Here is a 21,379-nt window from a genome sequence, read left to right on the forward strand (position 1 = left end):
AATATGAATGTCTAGTGTGTGTGTGTGTGTGTGTGTGTGTGTGTGTGTGTGTGTGGCTTGAAACAGTCACCGCTGGGGTCAAAATAACACTTTGAAAAGGAAGCTACAGTATGCAGACCTTCCTCTTTCTGCCCAGTACTGCTTCTTTTTTGGTTCCACATCATAAATTATGTTTTTGGATGTGTGCACCCATTATCCTTTTCTAGAGAAATCTTGGTGACATCACTTCCCTATGTTGTCAAAATTGAAACCTTCACATATGAGAGTGGGTTTTTAATAGTGTTAAGACTTTACTGGGATATTTTTCTTACAGTATTGACACATGGTAAAACATTATTTTTAGGAGTGAATTTCATTTCAAGAACCCGTTTTGTGGTTGAATCATTGAAGTTTATTCAGTCTGCCTCTCTTTATTTAACACAATAAAACCTATTTCGTCCTTTCCCTTTTCTTGCCTTAAGATATTTTGAGGCTTTGAAATAATAGAAGTACCTTCTTACTGACACACTGGCTTGGTGAGGTAATAAACACAAAATGCCATTGACCATATAAGGGTTTTTTTCCTGGACTGACTTGCCATGTGGTGCTGTGTACAAGTGAGGGTCATGGAACAACAGGTGGGCAGGGCCTGACAAACTCCTTTCTTCCACCACAATTACTCAGTCTTGTGGAAAGCCACGCAAGCAGGTGGGTGGGTTCCAGGAAGCTTGAGGCCTGCTAGGGTCAGCTTGTTTACAGTGTAGGAAGACACCCGGAGATCCGAGTGCAAATGTACTGTGAGGTGAGGAAGCAGTACGATAGGAGCTGCCCACGATATCAGTTCTGAACATATATGGTTTCTGTACAAGAACATTCATGCCTCTCCCTTTCAGATCCCTCAGGAAGTGGACTGACTTAAGATAATATATATATATATATATATATATATATATATATATATATATATATATATATATATATATATATATATATATATATATATATATATATATATATATATATATATATATATATATATATATATATATATATATATATAAAAAAAAATAAATTATTAGCTGTGGTCAAAGAAGGCAGAAAGGTATACACAGAAAAAATATTGCCCCACTTTATGAAATAGAACTGGCTGATTTTACATCCTCTGCTTTCCTTGAAATATCCCAAATTGATATACAGACCACTGGTCAGTCTTTTGACCTGCCTTCCTTCTTCCCTGAAAGTTGTATTTTTCCTTCACACCAAACTTGGATTGCATGCTTCTCTGACTTGTGAGTATGGTTATCACCCACTAGATGGCATTGCTGGAGTACCTCAAGCGTCCTGAAAAAATACATTGTCTTTTCAGCCTGGAGATGGAAATTTAGGTTAGCAGCCTCTAGATGTCAGGCTTTTAATTTCAAATAGATATGACGGAGCTTCATGCACTCACATGCCAAATACTGAAGTACACCTAGAAAGATAATTCAGTAAAATACAACTGCCCTGCAGTTAAAGTATTCTAATGTTCAATCGTAATTTTATTTTGTAGAGAGATTAGATCAGATATTCCTTTATTAGTCCCATGATGGGGAAATTCACAATGTTGCAGCAGCAAAGTGGATGGATGATTCTTGTCCTGAAGAGGCTCAAGCGGCCACCTGGAGCACCACCTGCTCACGTCCCCGTCTGTCCATCAGACTCTCCCCTTTCTCTCCCACTTTATCTCTGTCCCACTCTTTCCTTCTGTATATCTGTCTTCCTCCATGATCTGTCTTTGTCTCTGCTCCGCCCTCCTGCTCTCTTTCCCCCCCAACCGGTCAAAGCAGAAGGCCGTCCCCATTGAGCCTGGATCTGCTCGAAGTTCCTGTCTGTTAGAAGGAAGGTTTTCGTCGCCGCCGTTGCAGGATGTGCTTGCTGATGGAGAATTGTTGGGTGTAAATTCATTGAAGGAGTGTGGTACTAGACCTGCTCTACTTGTAAAGTGTCATGAGATAACTTTGTTGTGATTTTTGCGCCATACAGATAAAATTGACTTGACTTGTTCAAGATGCCAGCATTTCCCTTAAATACATTGAAATCTCAACATTAAAATCTTTACAAAAGGAGGATCTATTTAATTTGTGCCTAACAAATTGGAAAGTGAGAGTACATTTCAAGAAAATGTCAGTGTATTTGATGGCATTAATATTAATATTCAATACCACAATGTATCATAACCACAAAATGTACAGAGAGAACTTTCAAAGAGGTTTTCCAATTATCTGAAGTGGCAAGACCCCCAAATTGTCCGTGATGGCTGTTTCGTTTGTGTGAGTGTGTTGCTGATGAGCAGGTATATATACACACACACACACACACACACAAAGAAATCCCCATCATAAGTGTCTGAATGTATATTTGAATTATGATTCATGGCCAGAGACTTGAAAAGCACCATGTAATACAGTCCTTTAAAAAAAAAAAAAAAAAAAAGTTTTTCTATTGAATAGAAAAACTTTTTTTTAAAGGACTGTATTAAAAGTTTTTCTATTCAATAGTCCTTAAAAAATTACGTTTATAAAGGGTCAGCCAGTTGAATGACTTCTGAAAATACAAGCCTGATCTAATTTTGTCTTATGATTTTGAGGAGCATCATGATCCAAGATCAATTAGTCCATTAAAGTTGAAGGTCCAATTTTTGCTAATATTAGTGATGCTACACGTTTGTATGGATAGAATTCCAATATTGTGCCTTTTTAAAATTGAATTAGTTAGCGAGCTGCCTGATTTTTCACTGAAAGGGTTGAGTAATCATAGAATTTTATGAGGATCAGTTTAAATGTGAATAAGGAATTAGTCTTGTGTCAGGTTATAGTTCAGACTGGAGGATTGAAAAACAGTCTTTAATTATTATTTTATTCTATTAGACTCCGGTGATTAGTACTGTACCTTTAATACTTAATTCCCGTCCTTCATGCTGACAACTTAAAACCGTTCTGCCCTTGTCAATGATAGTATAATGACAGGGAAAAAAAATGGGTACAAACGAATGACCTTTTTGTGCACTTCTCAGACTTAATTGCATCTTTTCCCACAGTCACCCTGTCTACTTTCTGAAATATCATGAGATAAAGAACAACTCTGCACTTACAATGAATGGTACTTCATGACTAAATCTAATTGGTTGTGAAAGCTAAGCACCCCTTGTCTTTCTACCAGTGACATTGATTAGGATTTTCTAATACTGAGCCAGAGGGGACTTAAGTCAATCCAATTACCTTTGGCCGCCATCATTAGCTTGACGCGGCCCCAGGGGCCCTTCCACTTTGTCTCCAACACTGAAGATGTCGATCTGTTGACAATGAATGTCATGCAGAGTGGCTGCTCTGGTAACTGCAATGTTGGGTATGGCAATAACACATAGTCTCTCACCCAGTTTTGACACTGTCAGTGGTTATTCTGAGTTGAGTTTACCCCGACAGAACGGAGCCACAAAAAGTAAAGTTCTTATTTGGAACTTTCTTCAACCCCTCATCTAGGAAAAGTAATCCTAAATCCCAGTTGCTGATTTAAGGTAAAGTTTGTAAGAGATTGCCTTTATCCTCTCCAAACTAAATAGATATTACAGATCTATGTACAATTCTTTTTTTAATTGTAATGCAAACTTTTTTCCTTTCGAGAGGCAGTGTTGCATCATGAAGGATCCATACCTCTGCTCTGAACCTCGAATGGCGATGGTGGGTCACTGTTGTGTAATCAAGCCATGGCTGTTCCACAGATTTGCCCCTTTACTCACAGAGTGACTCTATGCTCCTCACCTGTTCCATCAGTGATTGGAGAATTGGGATAATACCTGAGTGCTATGAGTTCCATAAAGTAGTGCAGTGGTTCAGACTAGCCAACTTGAAAGGGAAAGTACACATGTAATCAATGGCACAAATTTAAAGAAAAACAACAACAAAAAAACTTAATATATTTTAACATCGAATATATGTGTTTACCTGTTTCAAGCACAAGGCCCAAACTCTAGACCTCTGTGGGCTGGGGCCTTGCCAGAGACACTGACTCAGATGACTCTAATGTATCTGATAAGAAACAGCTTAGTCAACTCTTCCCTGGCTCTTTGTCTCTCTTCACACAGTCAGTGCACCTGCTGTGTGAGATACGGTGACAATAGACGATTCCATAGACCAACAGGGGACAAACGATGTCAAATCTTTTTAAGAATGTTTTCTGTTACTAGAAGAAAAATTACTATCTTTATTTGACATTTTTAACTGTTGTCTATTGCGGAGTTTATTAATTTCAATTTATCAAATATATTTTCCAAGTGCACACAGTTTATTTTGTAGTCGTCCTTGTGAATTAAAGCATGTCATTCCAGTTCTGCCTCTTCATCTTTATTTCCTCTTTGGTGCAGTAGTAAAGCTTGGAGTTGTGTCCACAAGGATATGGGCTTACATAGCATACACGCACCATCCTTCCAGGAAATCTACTGCTGATGGACATGATAACATCAGGACTATACTTTGTCTGTGACAGATTGCAGACTAGAGGCCAGCTCAAATAGGATTACAAATGAGGGAGTCAAAAAGATACAGAAAGATGGGAAAGAGGAAAAATAAAACCAGACAAAGAAGCAAGGACAAGTGAGGAAAAGAAGTGAAGACATCAAAGTTGGGTTATGTGAAACAGGCAGTCTCCACTCCTGCCGACTGCTGTGTTTAGTTTCCCTATCCTGTTCTGGTTTGCCTTTTAGAGATAGTCGTTGTGCACTTTCCAGCCTCTTTACTTTCTACATTGTATACACAGTGGCCAACAACATGCAATAAATGTGGGGCTTTTCTTTCATTTGTGAGTCGGTCATATGTTTTCTTCTGAATGATCCACTTGCCTCAACCTCCAACTTGGTTGATCTAAAGGCCTAATTGTTGACAAGATGCCTGAATTCAGTAAAGCTGTTGGAGGGCACCATTACTGACCTGGATATTCAAAAAAATCATTGTATTTGTATGAGGTAGCAGGAAAGGAGTAAATGTCAGTCTTGTCAACAAACTCCTATGTTTTGAGACTTAGTTTGCAACACTGGCAAGTAGGCTGACCTTTAGTATTGACCCAGCAACAGAGACATTATCTAGTAGTCCCTGTTGAGTCATCCTGCCAACCAGTACAAATGCTTTAGAGATTGGAATGTCCCTAAACTGAATAAATAGCACATCTAAACACAAAACTGATAATGCACGTACTTCCTAACTTGGAGATGTTATCTTAACTGTTCGGTAACCATAGTAATTAGGGATATGGGCTGATTTAGACCGAGAAAATAAAAACATTTCAGATATGCAGTTTCTTAGGTAATCTACCTATCCTACTTTCAGGTAGGAAACATCAAGTAATAATAATTGCATAGCACCAAATCACAGCATTTGTTAACTCATCACAATAGGCTACAAATCCAACAGGCCTATAGCCTTTTTATCTCTTCAAATCAATTTAGTTTAAAACATTTTGACCCAAGCTTCCTAACTTATTTAAACCCAAGTATTCTCTACCCCAGGCCATGCCCTTCAGGTAGTGCAGCAACTGCAGGACCTGATCTGGGGAGGGAGACCGGGCTACATTGCAAAGTTTGTGTTTAATTCAATGTTCATTGGTTATTTCTCCATTTTGGAACCACATTGAAATGAAAAGAAACAATTCTGTTGTTGAAGGTCAGAATCATAGCAAAGCTGGATAAACGCAGGGCTACTAACAACAGGGAGTCTGGGGAGCCCAACATGGGGCTGTATGGGACTGCGGTGTGGACCACTGTTAGCTTACCTGGCTGTTCGCCATGCCAGCTGTGTCTTGCCACCCATTGGCTTTCTGCAACTGAGGGGTCATCGCATATGGTCTGTGGTCAAGCATAGCCTTGTATGTTGAAGTTTTCCACTGCCTCAAATGTCTGTTGTGGTTAAACATGACATGTTGTCAAATGTGAGGTTCTTCCAGCTGGGACAGCTAACATTAACTTAGCATGCCCCGGCATTCCGCAGCAGCCATGAATGGTGCACAGTCCATGGCCTCAGCAGCTTAACATTAGGTCAACAAATTGCAGGCTGTATCTAGGTAAAACAGCCACAGATTACAAGTTTGAACATTTACATTTGCACCTAAAATCCTCATCAACAGTAGTGGTAGAACAGCATCTCAGTGGACTCAAAAAAATTATGTTTTAGGGGGAAGCTGTAGTTTATTTTATTCCATTGTGTTCTCAGCTATTCACTTGTGGTCATATGTCTGCAAGATGAATGCTCATCTTGTACATTTCCATTTGAGAATGATAACTTTCTAATGTTTATATCACACCTCATTTATTTGTATTTAGTGGCAATCTCTCTTGGCTGCCTTTTTACCAATGCCAAGGTGCCATAATAGAAAACATTCAATTCATCTCTTTAAGATCCAGGGTTGGCTTAACTGGCCCCAGTCTGGCCTGTACAAATGGGCCAGAACCTCCACTGATTACCACTGGTGTGAAAGCACCAAATTGTAACCACACTGACTCTCTGTAAGGAGGTAAACATTGTTTGAGAGACTGTTATGTTCACATACGCACCCTCAAATGAATGCATGTGTGTGCAGTCATTGTACAGAAAATTCATTTTACCGGAAATTTGATTTTCTGATCCAATAACATTGAGTTTACATAATTCTCCCTTAATGTAAATCCCACTTTACTTTTGAAATAAAGTCTTGCTGCACACAGTTGAAGGGGATGATCTGTCACTAAAATGCGGCATATATTTGGATTTGACAGCCCGTCTTAATCTGGAAAGGCCCCAATCACTTGTACTGAAAGCAGTGTGGCTCCTTCGAGAATAACTCGGTGCGCGTGATGTGCAAAGTGTGCAGAGAGCAAGAAGGGTTAACACCACAGCTTGTTCTGGTAGTGGAAACCATTAGCTTCAGAGCTAACCAACTATGTCCTTTAACGGCAGTTTTCAAGAAAAACGCTGAAATCTGAACACTGAGTTTACCCTGCTGTCTCAAAAGCAGTGCCACAGACACCAGTTGTGTTGTCATTAATAAGTGATTTTGATTTTGACATTGTTTGTTAGAGGTGGGTTAAAAATGTCTATATACCGATATTTTATCTATATACATTTGTAGGAAAGATTATCGATACATAAATCCCAGTATTGATCTTTTAAAATGCATTAGATTTTACCTATTTTTTTGTTTTTGTTTGTCCCTTTAGTCTCGCGTGATTTAGTGTGTAGTGCAACATTATTGCAGTCAGATTATCAGATCTCGCGAGATCCAGGCCATGTGCCTCCGATCAGAGAACAACAAGATGGCGGAAGCGCAACTTTAATCTCCGGCAAATTTAAGACCTGATGTCTGGCAGCACTTCGGCTTTAAGAAGTAAGAAAACTGTGCCCAACTTGATAAAAATAATGCCATGCGCAAAATGTGCAAAGTAGAGGTTAAGTACAACGGAAATACTACTAATCTCTGGAGCCATTTGACCAGGCATCACCCAGAGGACACTCAACAACCAGGAAACTACAAGTCACTGCAACAACCCTTGCTGGAGAAAGCATTTGGGATGAAGTTTCCATCCACGTCTCCACGTGCAGAGAACCTCACTTTGGCTGTGGCAATTTTTATGTGCAAGGATCTCAGACCATACTGTGTGGTAGAAAATGTAGGCTTCAGACACCTCGTCCAGACACTGGAACCACGGTATGTGCTACTGACACGGAAACAACGGAGTCAAGTCACAATCTCAAAGATGTACAGAGATGTTAAAAACAACGTCGCAACTGCAATGAAATCGGCAGAGAGAGTTGCCATCACTTGCGACAGCTGGACAAGCAGAGCTACGGATTCCGACTTTACAATCACCTCTCATTACATTGACAGTAACTGGTCCCTCATGTCCCACGTTTTACAAACGCGGGCGATTGAAGCTCGCCACACCGCGAGTCATCTTGCTGAGCTGCTGATGGTTTATGGAAGTCTAAGTTGCCCTTTTGTTTTGAATGACAGTCATATATTTAAATAAAAAGTGCATGATGTTGTATTACTATTGTTTAATGGTCAGTTCTCAATGTAAATATTAATATTTAATTATGCAGCAGGTTAGAGGGTTACTTTTACAATTGAATTTACAGCATTAGTCCTTTGAGAATCTCTTCCATTACCAAAGCAAAATTGGTATTGTAACTAAAATATCGTATCTTATATTGTATCGAATCGTATCGACTTTGGACTTAGTGTATCGAAATCATATCGTATCGGGAGGTCAGTAGTGATACCCAGCTCTATTGTTTGTGCACAGAGATGATTTGATAAAGCCATATCAACTTGCTCAATTTGTTGGGCTTCACGAAAATGTGTCTTATGACGAGGCTTGATGATAACACGAATATCTGCTCTCTTAACAGTATAGAGATTTTAGCAGCACCATTAGATAAAACAAAAAATAAGATAATGTATTTGAGGATAGGTTATATGATGAAAAATATAAATGAATTATTGAAGTAAAGGGAATTTTCAGTTTCCATAAATGGACAGAATTGTTTACTCTCTGAGTGCAAACATGTGTTTCCGCATACCTCTGAGATTTTCCACCTTACATTCTAAACACTGTTCGTAATGGATAATTTGGAAGAGCAACTCTAACCCACCCAGAAGGATATATTATCAGATTTTGTGGTCTGCAATTGAAGCACAAGTGTGTATGTGTGCAGTACGTACACATGTACATAGGCTTTGTTGTATTTTCTCAAGTTAACTCACTGTGGGCATGGACTATTTCTTAAGCAAGTCCTACAACATGTTCCCCCCACAGTAATGTTATTTAACTGAAAAGTGGACATGTTTTGTATTTCCTGTAGTTTAACACATTCAGGCTTATGTTTAATTCATGACCTGAGGTCAGAAGTGCTTACCGGGAGCTCTGAGAAGCGGTGGCCATATATAACCATATCTTAAGTGGCAGTCAGAAATTGGCGTCTATTAGATTCATGTCTGCTTTTGCTTGGGAGACAGGAAACAGGCACAACTTTTTGTTTTTATGTAAACCTTTGCCAAGGATAAATAAGGATGGAATGAAATCATAAATGTGGAAGCAAGGGTCACAGAGTGTTTGCATTTGGACTTAGTCCAGGACCTCTGCGGTATTCCCAGCGGTAGAGGTGGCTCAAGGACTAAACAGGAAATACATCATCCACAGTGTGCCCATGGGAGTAGAGGAGTTTCCTGCCAGTGAGCAATGTTGGCCATTTGCGCCCACAGCTGCTCAGGGAGTCTGTCTATGTCTGTGATTACTAACTGCCAAGCCTTCAAAGGCCTCATTGGAAAACACAGTGGAATGTGGCAAGTCCCTCGCTGCGACAATGAGAGCAATTACAACTGCCACAAATAACAAATCTTAGTGGAATCTGTTTGATTTAATGATTAAATATGGCTTACTGACGTGAAGAACAACACATAAGGGGACCTTCCATTCATTAAACAGAGAAATAATGACAGGCTTAAGTAGGCTAGCAGCAAATATGTCACAGTTGGACATCATGGTGGGAAAGTTCAGCACTCAGTTAGTTTCCTTCACTTTTTCAGGAACAGCCAGGAAATATTTTCTGTTCCAAAAAGTGCCATTGATGTCTAAAATTTTCTGTTGGAGCCACCCAGCTTTCTATTCAACAGCCCAGAAGAATGCTGACCTAAAATCAATGATGTATCTGTAAATGCCCTGTAAAAAGAAACTCACCATAACTAGCATATTTGTACAGTTACTACTATGCTACTGAAGACATTTTTGTAGTTGGTGGTATGGAATGGTTAGCTTTAGCTCATAACTTTACAAATGTCAAACAAGCTGAAATATAAACAATGTCCTTTTTAATGTGTTTATCAAACACACACTTTTTGGTAGTTGATGTCATCAAAACTTTTGTAGTACAGCAAATCAAGCCTTTTAGATTGCATCTTTAAAGTTTGATGTGCTTTGTTTGTGGTACAGTTGAGGGAATTCGCAGAAATGGCAAGTTGATTTTTTTTTTTTAAAGTGACGTGACTTTAAAATTTTCTCACCTGAAGGAGTGATTCTATGGCATTTCCCATTGATTTGTTGTGATTTAACCAATGCTGCAAATTATGGGCACTGTGGGAAATGTGGTCCTATTATGAAGAGTAACCCCTTATTTCCGCATGGACATGGCAGCATCACTTAACGGCTGCGCCCTAGCAGCCAAAGCTGGTTGCTGCCATTCCAAAATTTCCACCACTAGCGCCTCAGCCACAGTGCGCCACTTTACAAGGAATACGTGCCGAGTCTATTTTTGACAGATGGTGCATCAATGTGTATCAGATCAGATCAGATCAAGCCAGAAAGGAAATCCCCACACGAATGGCACAGTGAATCCGGTCTTTTTTCCATGTACAAAATCTCAATTGCAAAACAGACAGAAAAGTATGCAATGCAGCCGAGTTGATGAGCGAGAAAAAGAACCTTATCTGAGTATTGTCTTTTGCTGTAATACAAGAATCAAACATTGGAGTATATTGGCCTATAACACTTGCCACAGATCTTCCGAAACTGCTTCTTCACTGCCCTCACAAAAGGATTGTAATGCTCAGTCACATGGATTATTCCCTGGCAATTGGATTTTGAGTATAGAGCAAGTCCCCGGTCCAAAGAGGCGCATTAAAAAATGGCTCTCCTTTGCCCCAATCGCATTAGTGCAGCACAGACCTTCCAATTAGGAGGCAGTCTATGAAGCTTGACTTTTATCTGCTAAACAAATCTGATGAAAGTTCATGGTTTTGACCTTTTTTACTGAATTAAAGGCAGAACTGGGGACATCGAAAAGCAGGGCAGGGATTAGAAATCCTACAGAAGGACAGTGATCAAAGCAGCTTTCTTGGATTTAGGAAATATGCTTTTGCAACTTTAAAGTCGCCTCTCTACCAACATGATGCCAAAAACCAAGTCGATTTTAAACTTGCTCCTTTCCTCTAAAATATGGTTAATTCAGAACATGCTGCTCGGCATTTTGACTCACACAAGGAGAACATATCACCTAAGTTTTAGCGAGCCTTCCGAGGCCCTCAGCGTTTTTTTTTTTAGGATTGAAGTTCTTATGTTTACAAGGCTCTTAATGGTTTGGTACAATGCATGACTAATTATTTTTCATTTTATAATCCCACATGGCCTCTTTAGAACCTCTGAAAAAAAAAAAATTTTTTTTAAGAGACTATTGCACAAATGAGGAAAAAGGTCAGCTCAGCCTTTTTTAACTGTATGCACAAAAATGCAGTTTTTAGACCAGAGGGATTCCTGGAAACATAAAGCTGTGTTGTCAGTGTTTATTTTGTATTAATTCTAGTCTACTTCATTGCACAGAACTGGCAATTTTAGGGTCTACTAGGAATGGTGAGCTCACTTGATGCACATCATTTGCAGTTCTTATCAAATCAAAAAGAAAATAAAGAATGGAAGATAAGTTCCAAAATAAAATGTCCTTTTTCCCATTTGTCCCAATAGCGTAGGCACAGTAGGAACCGTGGAGCCCAGTACCTCATGTCATAGTAGGCTTGATAACTGTTGGTGTACTTAACTATTTTAGCAGGAAGGCCTTATTTCATATATTAAAGATCTGTCACTGTTGTTATACAGCTAGGTAAAGAGCCAGAACTGGTGAAGTTTTATATAAATCAACGAAATAAGGGTCGGGGGGTTTAGTAACTCCAGCCACACTCTTTACAGGAGACAGTTTCACACACAGAGCAGATTTTTGTGTGTAAAAGCTTTTCTCAGAAGTTGAAGTCTATGAAAAATGGTGCCAAATTAGTTTTTTCAAATGAGTGTGTCCCACCTGATTCCTTTCATTCTTTTTTGGTTGTTGTTGTGGTGATTTCTGAAACTTTGTTGTTTTCTGACTGACAAACATATAACAGATTTCTTGTCAATAGAATGGCTATGAATGCTTTCACAGCTTCAGATAAACTTGACTTTCCATGGGAAAAAAGTGGTCTCGACTACATCCCTGCTTTACAGGTGATGGAGAGCTCGTCTGGTGATGAAATGGCCGGTTTGGCATTTACACAGACACTCCACTGGCTTAACATTTACTGGCCTCTCTGTGTCCTTTAACTTAATTTGTTTGTTGAGTAGAAGCCAGGTTACATTAACCCACTTTGTGTCACTCCTCAACACAGAGGTCAAAGCCAGGTTAGGTTCACCGAATACCTCCTCATTCCAGTCAGCTCAAACGCTTCTCACTAATCTACTGTACTTTTGGGGGGGGGGGGTGCTTTCTAACAGCTAAAAATCATAATAATGCCCCTTGGCATCACTAATGTAGCCAAAGCTGATATTTTCACCATTTCAGTCTGTAGCTGCACAATGCAGCACTGATTGGCTTCCCTTCCATCAGGTGTCGTTTTCAGAATAGCTTCACGATTCACTTCACCCTGCGGTCTTCAGTAAAACAAACTCTACCTGCATGAAGTTCCTTTTGCAAGAGAATAAACCCTAATCTCTCATCTCTATTAAAGCAGAAAAGTAAACTGAAATGAGGGTTATTGTATACATACAGTAGTCTTCAATCCAAGACCTGAAGAAAGTTTGCCCATACGTGTGACAGTATTCTTCAAGAGCAGGAAAAATCTATTCTCATATTTAAAATCGCTGTTGATCACCTTTTTTAATAGTTTGCGTGAATGAACATCAAGGCTCAACAGACGGTGCCCTTAAAATGAAGAAAAGAATCAGATTTTCACTTTGAAAACTGACACCAAATCACATGCCATTCAAGTGTGTGTAGAAGAAATACTTTATTATCATAGTGTGAATACTTTAGACTTCTTTATAGATAGTTGTCACTCACATTTAACAGGACATTGTTAATGTACACAGTATTTCTGTAAACATAGTCCAGGAAAGCCAGGGTGTATTTGCTCACATTCATGTGGACAAGGTAGCCCGGGATTACACTGAAGAATATTTTCTCTAAATAGTTCATCTTAGCTATACATCGAACACGGTAGGACAGTGGACAGGTACATTTAAAATACTTTACATTCACGTTTTATTATAAACAATTTGATAAATACAAGATTAGATATAACAAAAGAATATATTTATATATTTTTATATTTTCTTATATATTCCACATATATTTAATATTTTTCTTTGTGGCTTTATTCCTTTCAGTCAGGGTGTTCTGCTTTGTTTCAAGGTTAAAATTCAACTTCAACTTCATTCCAATAAATAAAAAAAAGAGAAGCAGAAGATGAAAAATCAAAATATTCCCTAAAGGAACATGATGGCACTTATATGGTGTTGGAGAAACAGTTACATCACAAGATATGTTCCAATGAAAAGTCATTATGCATTTTGCTACTATAAAGTACAATTGAAGAAGCTTTTGACAGGTGTCACTCCTCCATGTACTGTGCACTAAAATGGTTGGCAACAAAATCCCAATACACACACCCACACTGTCATTTTCTCTCTTTCTGTCACTGCCTCTTTGAAGGAAAAGCCACAAATATTCTTCAGAAGTACTGAAGAAACAAAAATGTAGAAATTAAAATTCACGCAATAATACAAAACTGCTTGTAACAGGTACGCCATTTGTTTAGCTGAAACAGTAGCATTTGCCATCACCGAGCAGCCAGGCACTGACCAGACCCAGACTTTATCGTTTGACTTTTTTTTTTTTAAAAGCCTTTATGTGTGATGCATGAATTTGTCCCTTTTCTGTAACTCAATGTGACGCAAAAGCGTTATGTCAGGCCTGTTTTATCTTTTTGAAGGACCTTAATGTGCTGATGACATCCAACTCTTAAATATCAATGAGCTGCGTCAAAACAGATTGCTATCCACAAACTGGGTTATTTAGTGGGTTCCTGAGTCAACAGTTAAATTAATTTCTTCCTGTACGGACTGTAAAAAAATATTGAGTGTCTTGCTTGATAAGGCACTGACACAGATAAGTAACTCAGTAATAGAAACAGCCTTCCAATAATAATACTATAATAAACAATCACAAAAACTAGTTTAAATATTTGGGCCCCTCTTATCTCATAACACAGAAAAGTTTGTTTTTGGTTTACAATTTGTGTTTTGTCCCTTGCAGGATATAACAGTCACATCAAAACCTATAAAACCATGACTAAAGATAGGATGAATTAAAATATTGTATAAAAAGCAAAATAATGTCCATGTCCAGTAAATCTTCCCTATAGGTTATCCCCACTCTCTGGTCTGAATGAAGTTGTAGCCCAAATGTTAATGGGAATAACTTTGGAATAAAGCCTTTGATGTTTATGTAAACCCATGTACGTGGACAGAGAGAGAGAGAGGGAGAGAGGCTACTGAGAAGGGTTGGAGCCTGTTGCTGTTCTTGTCTGTGGAACCAGCGATGGCACGCAGGAACTCCAGACACCAGATGTGAGGATGGATGAGAGGATTGTGTCACGAGTTGTTTTTGTTGTTGTTTGTTTTTTTATCAGATTGCCAACCAATGCCTGAGCTGAAAAACAAAGGAAAGCTTTAGTTGAGACAGTATTTTGTCTTCCCTAAAACCTCATTTGCACAAAATAGCTTTAAAAAATAAATTTGAAAGAAGGAGTCTATGCAGGACCTGTATAAGCAGGAAGCAATCAAATAGGTTAAAAAAAAAAATCCCCTCCTCCAAACATAAATTTTTACCATCAGGGCTGGTAAAACACAGTATTGCAAACTTCCTTTTGTTCCAGAGCGTACTAATGCTTGATAGTGGACTTTTGCTGATATCCTATACGCTGGTATTGTGATAACGGGTTTTGTCAATAGCAGGTATTTACCAATGTAAGTCGTATCCATAGCAACCAACTTATATATTTACATTTTGTACATACTGAAAAATACATGAAACGTTTCAGTTTTAAAGAAGTGTTACTATTTACTAGTGTTATTTCCAAACAGTTGGAAAAGCCCATGTACCTATCAGATTGCTTTGAAATCCTAAAAATAACAGATGACAAAACTAGACCATGAGAAAATATCAGCTATACAATGAATACCCACGTATTAAAAAACAGTATCTGTGGGTACTGATAATGTGCACTCCTACTAGCTTGTACTGCTGAACTTGACAAAATGTTACTGCCATAGACTATATATATCCACTAACCCTGACTCCCAGTGTCACTGCTCTGTTGTCAGTGTTAAGTAGTCACACTTTTAGACAAGCACAACAAAATTGCCCTTACTTTAAACTGCCGTACATTTCCGTCAGCCACCAAATGATGTTCGTGTTCTGGAGTGATGCAATAGGCTATCCTCTGCAAAACAGGTAAATACATGTCATTCTCAACATTCTGGACACAATTGCAATATCTTTGCAACATATACTCAGTTTCTTTTATGTGCATCCCAGTAATGAAACGTGTCTGCACTTTGACTTCATAGTGGAGCCAAGGAGTCCACTAGTTGAGCTGTATCAAGGAATGCAATCACTCTGACCCCATTATCTTTGATAAAGAGCATGACAGCTTTTTGGGGCTTGTGAGGAATCCTCAATAAAAGCTTCGGATATCTTTATTTGTTATCATGAGGATGCTTCCAACATTTGAAAGGGAGTGACATGAGTTTTCAGACCTAATGTGTCTGCTGAGGCCCTGAGGAGAATCTTCAACCCAGAGCACCAACAGGAAATGCCAGTGAGATGTGGGAATTGTTACAGTCGAGTGAAGCTGACACTGGCTGACTGCTGAGGGATGAAAAGAGCTCTCCGGTACTTTGATGATTATGATCATAAACTCTAAATACTTTGATGCCATCATTTCATCTGAGCATGTTGTAACTTTGCCAGTGTCATCATGTTGAGGGGGTAAAGTTCCCGCTTAAATCAGATTATGTTTAATTGGTTTAAAAGAGGAATTGTAATTACACAGGTTGATATTAAGCAATATCCATTAGCCCTCTGTTTCAGATATTGTCTCTGTGACATGTTTCAGCACAGATTGTTTCTGTGGTCACATTAGTTAATGAATAGCTCAAATGTCTCCTCAAAAGCTTTCATAAAGTAGCTTACAATTACATTTTACCCTTTGTGATGTTTAAATTTGCATACTGACCTCTTTGAACGTTCCTGATACACTGCAGAATTTATAAATGGCATAGCAGGGGACAAACAGCATGGAGGACATAGCCACAGCCCATCCAACTACGTTAGACCAGTTAGGGAAGACATATTCATCATACTTAAGGCCTGATGATGTCACAGTGCTGGCTATTACCACAAACTGTGAAAGAAAAAAAACACAGACAAAAAACTGGTTAATATTCTCAGAATAAATTGCATCCTTCAGATGTTCATTCTCCTTCTCTTGGAAGGTACATTATCCGCCCAGTGTTGTGGGGTTTTGATTACTCGTAGTGTTCCAGTGAATGGTGAGAGCCACAGAGTGTTATCTGCTGAGGCGGGGGTTTCCTGTGTACTCATATGTGGAGGATCCTGTCTTCTTCAATACCTGCAATCGATCTAAAAAAAGACCTTCTGTTGTTCCTGAAGCCCACTCATATGAACAAGTTACTGTAGACAGAGTTCAAGTTTTCAGTGAAGCCAGGTTTTGGTTGGAAAATCTGACTGGGATGATGAGGTTGGTTTTATTGTTGAAGGTTTTGTTCGCTGTTCCACTGCCTCCGTGATTGAGACTCATGTTGTAAGTGAGTGAGTGAAGATGGGCCAGAGGTAAGTCCCTTCTTTGGAGCTCTCGGGGAGCCCACACATGCGAGGGCTTCTCAAGGACACAAGTGATTGGATTGACACAATTGATGAGCAGGTCCGTTTGTTGCTGGAGGCTTTCGATGGCCTTTTTCTTGTATCTACTGCTGTTGTCTCTCCTCAGTGATTGATGTGTATTTGTATCCCTGTGGTGAACTTGGCATGGTAATGCGCTGTGATCTTAGATCTACAGAGGGCACAGCCATTCACCCTGCATCGACCCAGCCTGAATGACAGGGGAACTGTGCAAGTCGTTTGATCAAAGACTTTCTGGCTAACCACACTAGAGAGTTGAAGCATCCTCAGAGTGGTAAATATTTGTAATGTTTACATGCACACTAATAGTCCATTACTACTCTAAAATGTCAGTATTCCAAATTTGATTTAGTCTTTTTCAGACTTTTGCCTTCCTCTTTTAAGACGTGGGATATGCTGATATTAGCCAGGTTCTATGAGCATTCCTTGGAAATGTATTCAGCATATGAGGAATGTGCAACTTTCAAGTGTGGGTTTCTATAACAGTTTGCAACCTTGGAGCCCTTAGCCTCTTGCTTGTTTACAGCCAGATGTGCAAATGCACAAGCTTAATGCTACCAAGTAAACTGTTAGCAAGTAAGATAGCTGTTGTTTAACATCCTAAAATACATTCAGTCTTATCAAATATTTCATACTGAGGTAAACAAGAAATTAACAAATTCTTATCAAGTCAACATCAGGCCCGGTTTGTGCTCTGCTGGTACCTCGAGGAGGTGCAGTGCTCAGTCTGAAGTCTGGTGTCTGAGGCTAATTCATTTCCTATTTCAGAATTTTTTAAATGGGAACAATACAGACATTAAAAAAATACTACGACACACTATATTTATGATTGATGAAATGTGAACATTGTTAAAAATCAGTATAATTACTGAGTGCATTTTAATGTAGCCAATTGAGCCTTTCAGCCTTGAGTGAGCTGGGGAGACAGATTGCTTCCATCGGGATCTCTAAACACTGAGCTGGGCAGCACTGACATGGCGCTACTACAGCCAACAGGTGTTGGATGCTGGAATGGTACAGCTAGCATAGTAAGAGGGAGTGATGCCAGAAGACATCGACCATTATTTGTAAATTCCGATGATATCCTGATATCTGGATCAATGTACTGGACTGTTTTTAGTCTTGAGGGTAACATAATAAACACCAGCCTTTTAATAGCTACAGTACTGTGGTTTAGGTCTCTTACCAGAAGAAAAGCTGGGCTGACAAATTTCCAGCACAGCCTCCAATAAAGTCCTGGCTTAAAGCCCATCATTCGCTCGATGTCCTCACTGAAGCGGTCCACTCCTGAGGGGGGACACACAGCACAAGTTAATACTGAGACGAAAATCGGGGCTGGGAATTTAAAAACAAACAAATATGGTGATCTGCACCCTCATAGCCCACAGAATTGTGTTTGTGTTTGTTGGACATTAAGCTGACATAATCAATCATGTGCCTTTGCTTCATTATCTTATCAAAATGCCACATTGAATGTTTTGCTTTGGATGAGCTTGAACAATTTGCCAACCAAGTAACTTTTCTGGAACTGAGCCTTTCCACTGTTTGTTGGATAATTACATTAAAATTCTCGAGTCTCAATTTTGTTTATTTTGCTGAATTTTGCCCTGTAATTGGTCTTGCTCCTCCCTGCGGGGGGATGCATCAACACAATTTAAACAGTAGGGGAAGCAATAGAAAATGACTGTCGGTGTGTTTCAGCTTTATGTTGCAATTATATATTAAAATTTGAGGTAAAATAAGACAAAGTGTAGACATCTTACAAAAAATAATCCTGTGATATGGGACATTTTAATTCATTACCGTAAAACCATGACACTCCTATGGCCTCGATCAACACACCAAATAGTATAGACGTCCCTGCTGCGTATTTATCCAACAGGGTCAGCACGTAGATTCCACCCTACAAAGGAAGAGAGAGAGAGCAAACTGAATGTATGAGGTGTCTTTTTTTGTAATATTAAAATCTTCACCCCTGAAAATAAGTGAACTCTTGTGCCCAGTCAGTAAGAAGTGGTGCCTTGAACTCACTTCTAAGAGTTGACATCTGTGTTTATCCAAGCCTCACATGAAAGAAGAGGGTATCCACTGCAGCTTTGCTGTACAATAAGTCTTTGATTTGTATCCTGAGCGGCACATTGTATGTCTTGTCTCAAGGACCAAGCATGGGAAAGAAATCATTCACTTTCTCAATAATCTCATTGATTTGGTCGGGGCAAGCGAAAAATAGGAAACACTGACAAAATGCCTTTCTGTCTCCAAAGTTGGTATTTGTACAATTGGAAAGCATGTCTCCTTGGAGCTGATACCATGTGAATGGCAAGTACAGAGAAAATGAATCCCTTGCTTCCTTCAAAAAAATTAAGTTAACTAAATTCTAAGTTGTTATCAGTGTGTAATGCAATATCTCTTTTGATCAATTTTGAAAGAGTTCTTTGACATTTTCTGCGACAAAATCATGAGTCTTGTATTTTTCTCCCTGGGCAGTGGCACATGCTTCCTGAATGTCATTCATGATGATTTTTTTTTTTTTAAACTACGGCTCATTAATCAGGTGCTACATTGTGTACAGGAAAGAAAAAGAAAAGCATGTGTGGATTTATAAAACATTATTCTTACATTTGTAATGCAGAGTAGGGCAACCAGGAATGTCCCGAAGGCTGTAGCGAAGGTGAAGAGCTTCCTGTTTCTCTTTAGGATCTTGAAGTCATCTGTCAGACCGGTGATGACTGCCTCCATGCCCCCCATCTGATGGCCATAAACACAAACATGAGTGTCAAATTTGAACCCAGTGACAGTGTTCAATCATGGTTCCTTTGTCCAGAAATTAATTTGAAGATCTCTTTTACATTTGGATGCTGCTGACAAGAGCTTTATACAGGTCAGATCCCTTCAGAGCTTCAGCACGGAAGAAATTACACGGGCGTCATCATCATTTTAGAGATTGAAACCAAATGCTGATGCATAATGTAAATGAGCAGATGTAAGGTTTATCCAAAGATTGAAATTAAAAGACGCTATTGGGTTTTATATATGTACTATGTATATTTATACATTTTACAAAATATAGTCCTTTGATGTTCGGTCTTCTATGTACAGTCATGAGTCAATTCACTAACCATAATTTAATATACTGCATAAAGTTAAACCTATTGAAAAAATACAATTTTCTAGTAACTTAATGAGATTAATGTACACATATATTACTGGCAATTTTAACAGTGTTTACTACAAAAAACATTATGTAATATACAGATAAAAATATACGACGTCTTATTTTTTTCCAAGCTAGTAATAATACTGGTAAATAGTATTCTTTTTGAATAACATGGTATGACAACAACTTAAAAAAAAAAGAATTTTGCATGAAAATTGTAACATTGGTCCTTATTCAGTTGATAAATAAGACATGAAAACAGAACATGATGTTATAAAACGCTTTCAGTATAATACTGATTGTCACTTTAGTGGGTTCATGAGGACAATTGTTTCGTTAATGGTGGCTTTTTGAACCTGCACAGAGAAGTGTTTGTTTTTTGAGTCTTTCATGTTAACCAGACACAAACGTGACTTCATTTCCATTGCTTGTCATTCCATTCTAGTTACTGTATCATCACTGATACTATTAATTTGAAATAAAACACTCAAAGAGGTGATGGAAAATGATGTCTATTCTTTGTTCATTGAAGATGATGTTCATTGCTAGCAGCAGAATTAAAGAAATAACTGGTGTATAATACACACACATTCCCAGCTAGAAGTTGAGATGTGTACAAAAGTCAATTTAATTGCTGAACCCATGATAACATGAGTCAATTTCACATCAATAAATGCAGAGAGAACACGGAGTGTAAATTACTTTCCATCAAAAGTCAGGTTTAATTGCCAATCCTGCAAACAAAGTCTATGAAAGTCATGATGCAGGTATGACGTTTTATCTCCAAAGTGTTACATGCCCTTTGCCTGCTTTTTTTCTTTAAATGCATAGTAAAGGTGACGCAGCACAACAATGGCCAGGAAAATCAGGTCTTGTAAATCTACTTTTTCCAGTTTTTTTCCTCCGTTATCTTTTCTAAAGACAAAAGCAGCTGTTGCAACTGCTTAAATGGTCCGCATACTCGCTCTGCTCACTGTTTGTATACATTTACTTTATGATATTCACCACTGCTCTTGTGTGTTATTTTTCTATTTTTAACTTTGCTATGGAAATGAATTTATTGTATCGGAGTGATGTTTGGACTCACCGAGCTGTCGATGCCTAGAGTCAACAACATGATGAAGAACACAACAGCCCAAAATGTCGAGCCGGGGAGAGTGGATATTGCCTCAGGATAGATGATGAACACCAGCCCTGCTCCTGTACGTTCACACAGAAAAGTAAAATACAAAGACGCAAATTTGTTCATATACAAATTTACATTTTGGTACCATTATAGTTTCTGAGTGTGTGCAGGCACCACTTACCCTCTGTTGCTACATCTTCTATTTTCACCCCATGTTTGTAAGCCATATATCCAAGCACAGAGAATATGGCAAACCCTGAGAAGAAGCTGGTGACGCAGTTCACCGTGCTGGTCAAGAGAGCATCCCTACACAGAAAGAAACACACAAAGGAA

At 38.7% G+C, this 21,379-nt stretch overlaps 1 protein-coding gene and 1 long non-coding RNA gene across 9 annotated transcripts in view; one reads left to right on the forward strand and one right to left on the reverse strand.

Moving 5' to 3' along the window:
• The window catches only part of LOC147269669 (uncharacterized), a 145,796-nt gene that overhangs the window by 6,926 nt on the left and 117,491 nt on the right, over nt 1–21,379 (forward strand). The window lies entirely within an intron of this gene.
• slc6a2 (solute carrier family 6 member 2) overlaps nt 12,777–21,379 on the reverse strand; it is a 28,590-nt gene continuing 19,987 nt past the window's right edge. For all 6 annotated transcript variants that reach the window (XM_086188879.1, XM_086188889.1, XM_086188925.1 and 3 more), the window contains 8 exons: nt 21,228–21,352; nt 21,008–21,120; nt 19,383–19,511; nt 18,567–18,666; nt 17,950–18,050; nt 16,078–16,245; nt 15,211–15,282; nt 12,777–14,489 (listed from right to left, as the gene is read on the reverse strand). In XM_086188879.1, the coding sequence (XP_086045005.1) occupies nt 14,466–14,489; nt 15,211–15,282; nt 16,078–16,245; nt 17,950–18,050; nt 18,567–18,666; nt 19,383–19,511; nt 21,008–21,120; nt 21,228–21,352 (832 nt within the window). In that variant the 3' untranslated portion in view covers nt 12,777–14,465. The remainder of the gene's footprint in view (nt 14,490–15,210; nt 15,283–16,077; nt 16,246–17,949; nt 18,051–18,566; nt 18,667–19,382; nt 19,512–21,007; nt 21,121–21,227; nt 21,353–21,379) is intronic.

The sequence above is a fragment of the Aulostomus chinensis genome, chromosome 2, assembly GCF_037954235.1.
Source record: "Aulostomus chinensis isolate RoL2024-O1b breed Wild chromosome 2, RoL_Achi_v1.0, whole genome shotgun sequence".
NCBI classification, from domain to species: domain Eukaryota; kingdom Metazoa; phylum Chordata; class Actinopteri; order Syngnathiformes; family Aulostomidae; genus Aulostomus; species Aulostomus chinensis.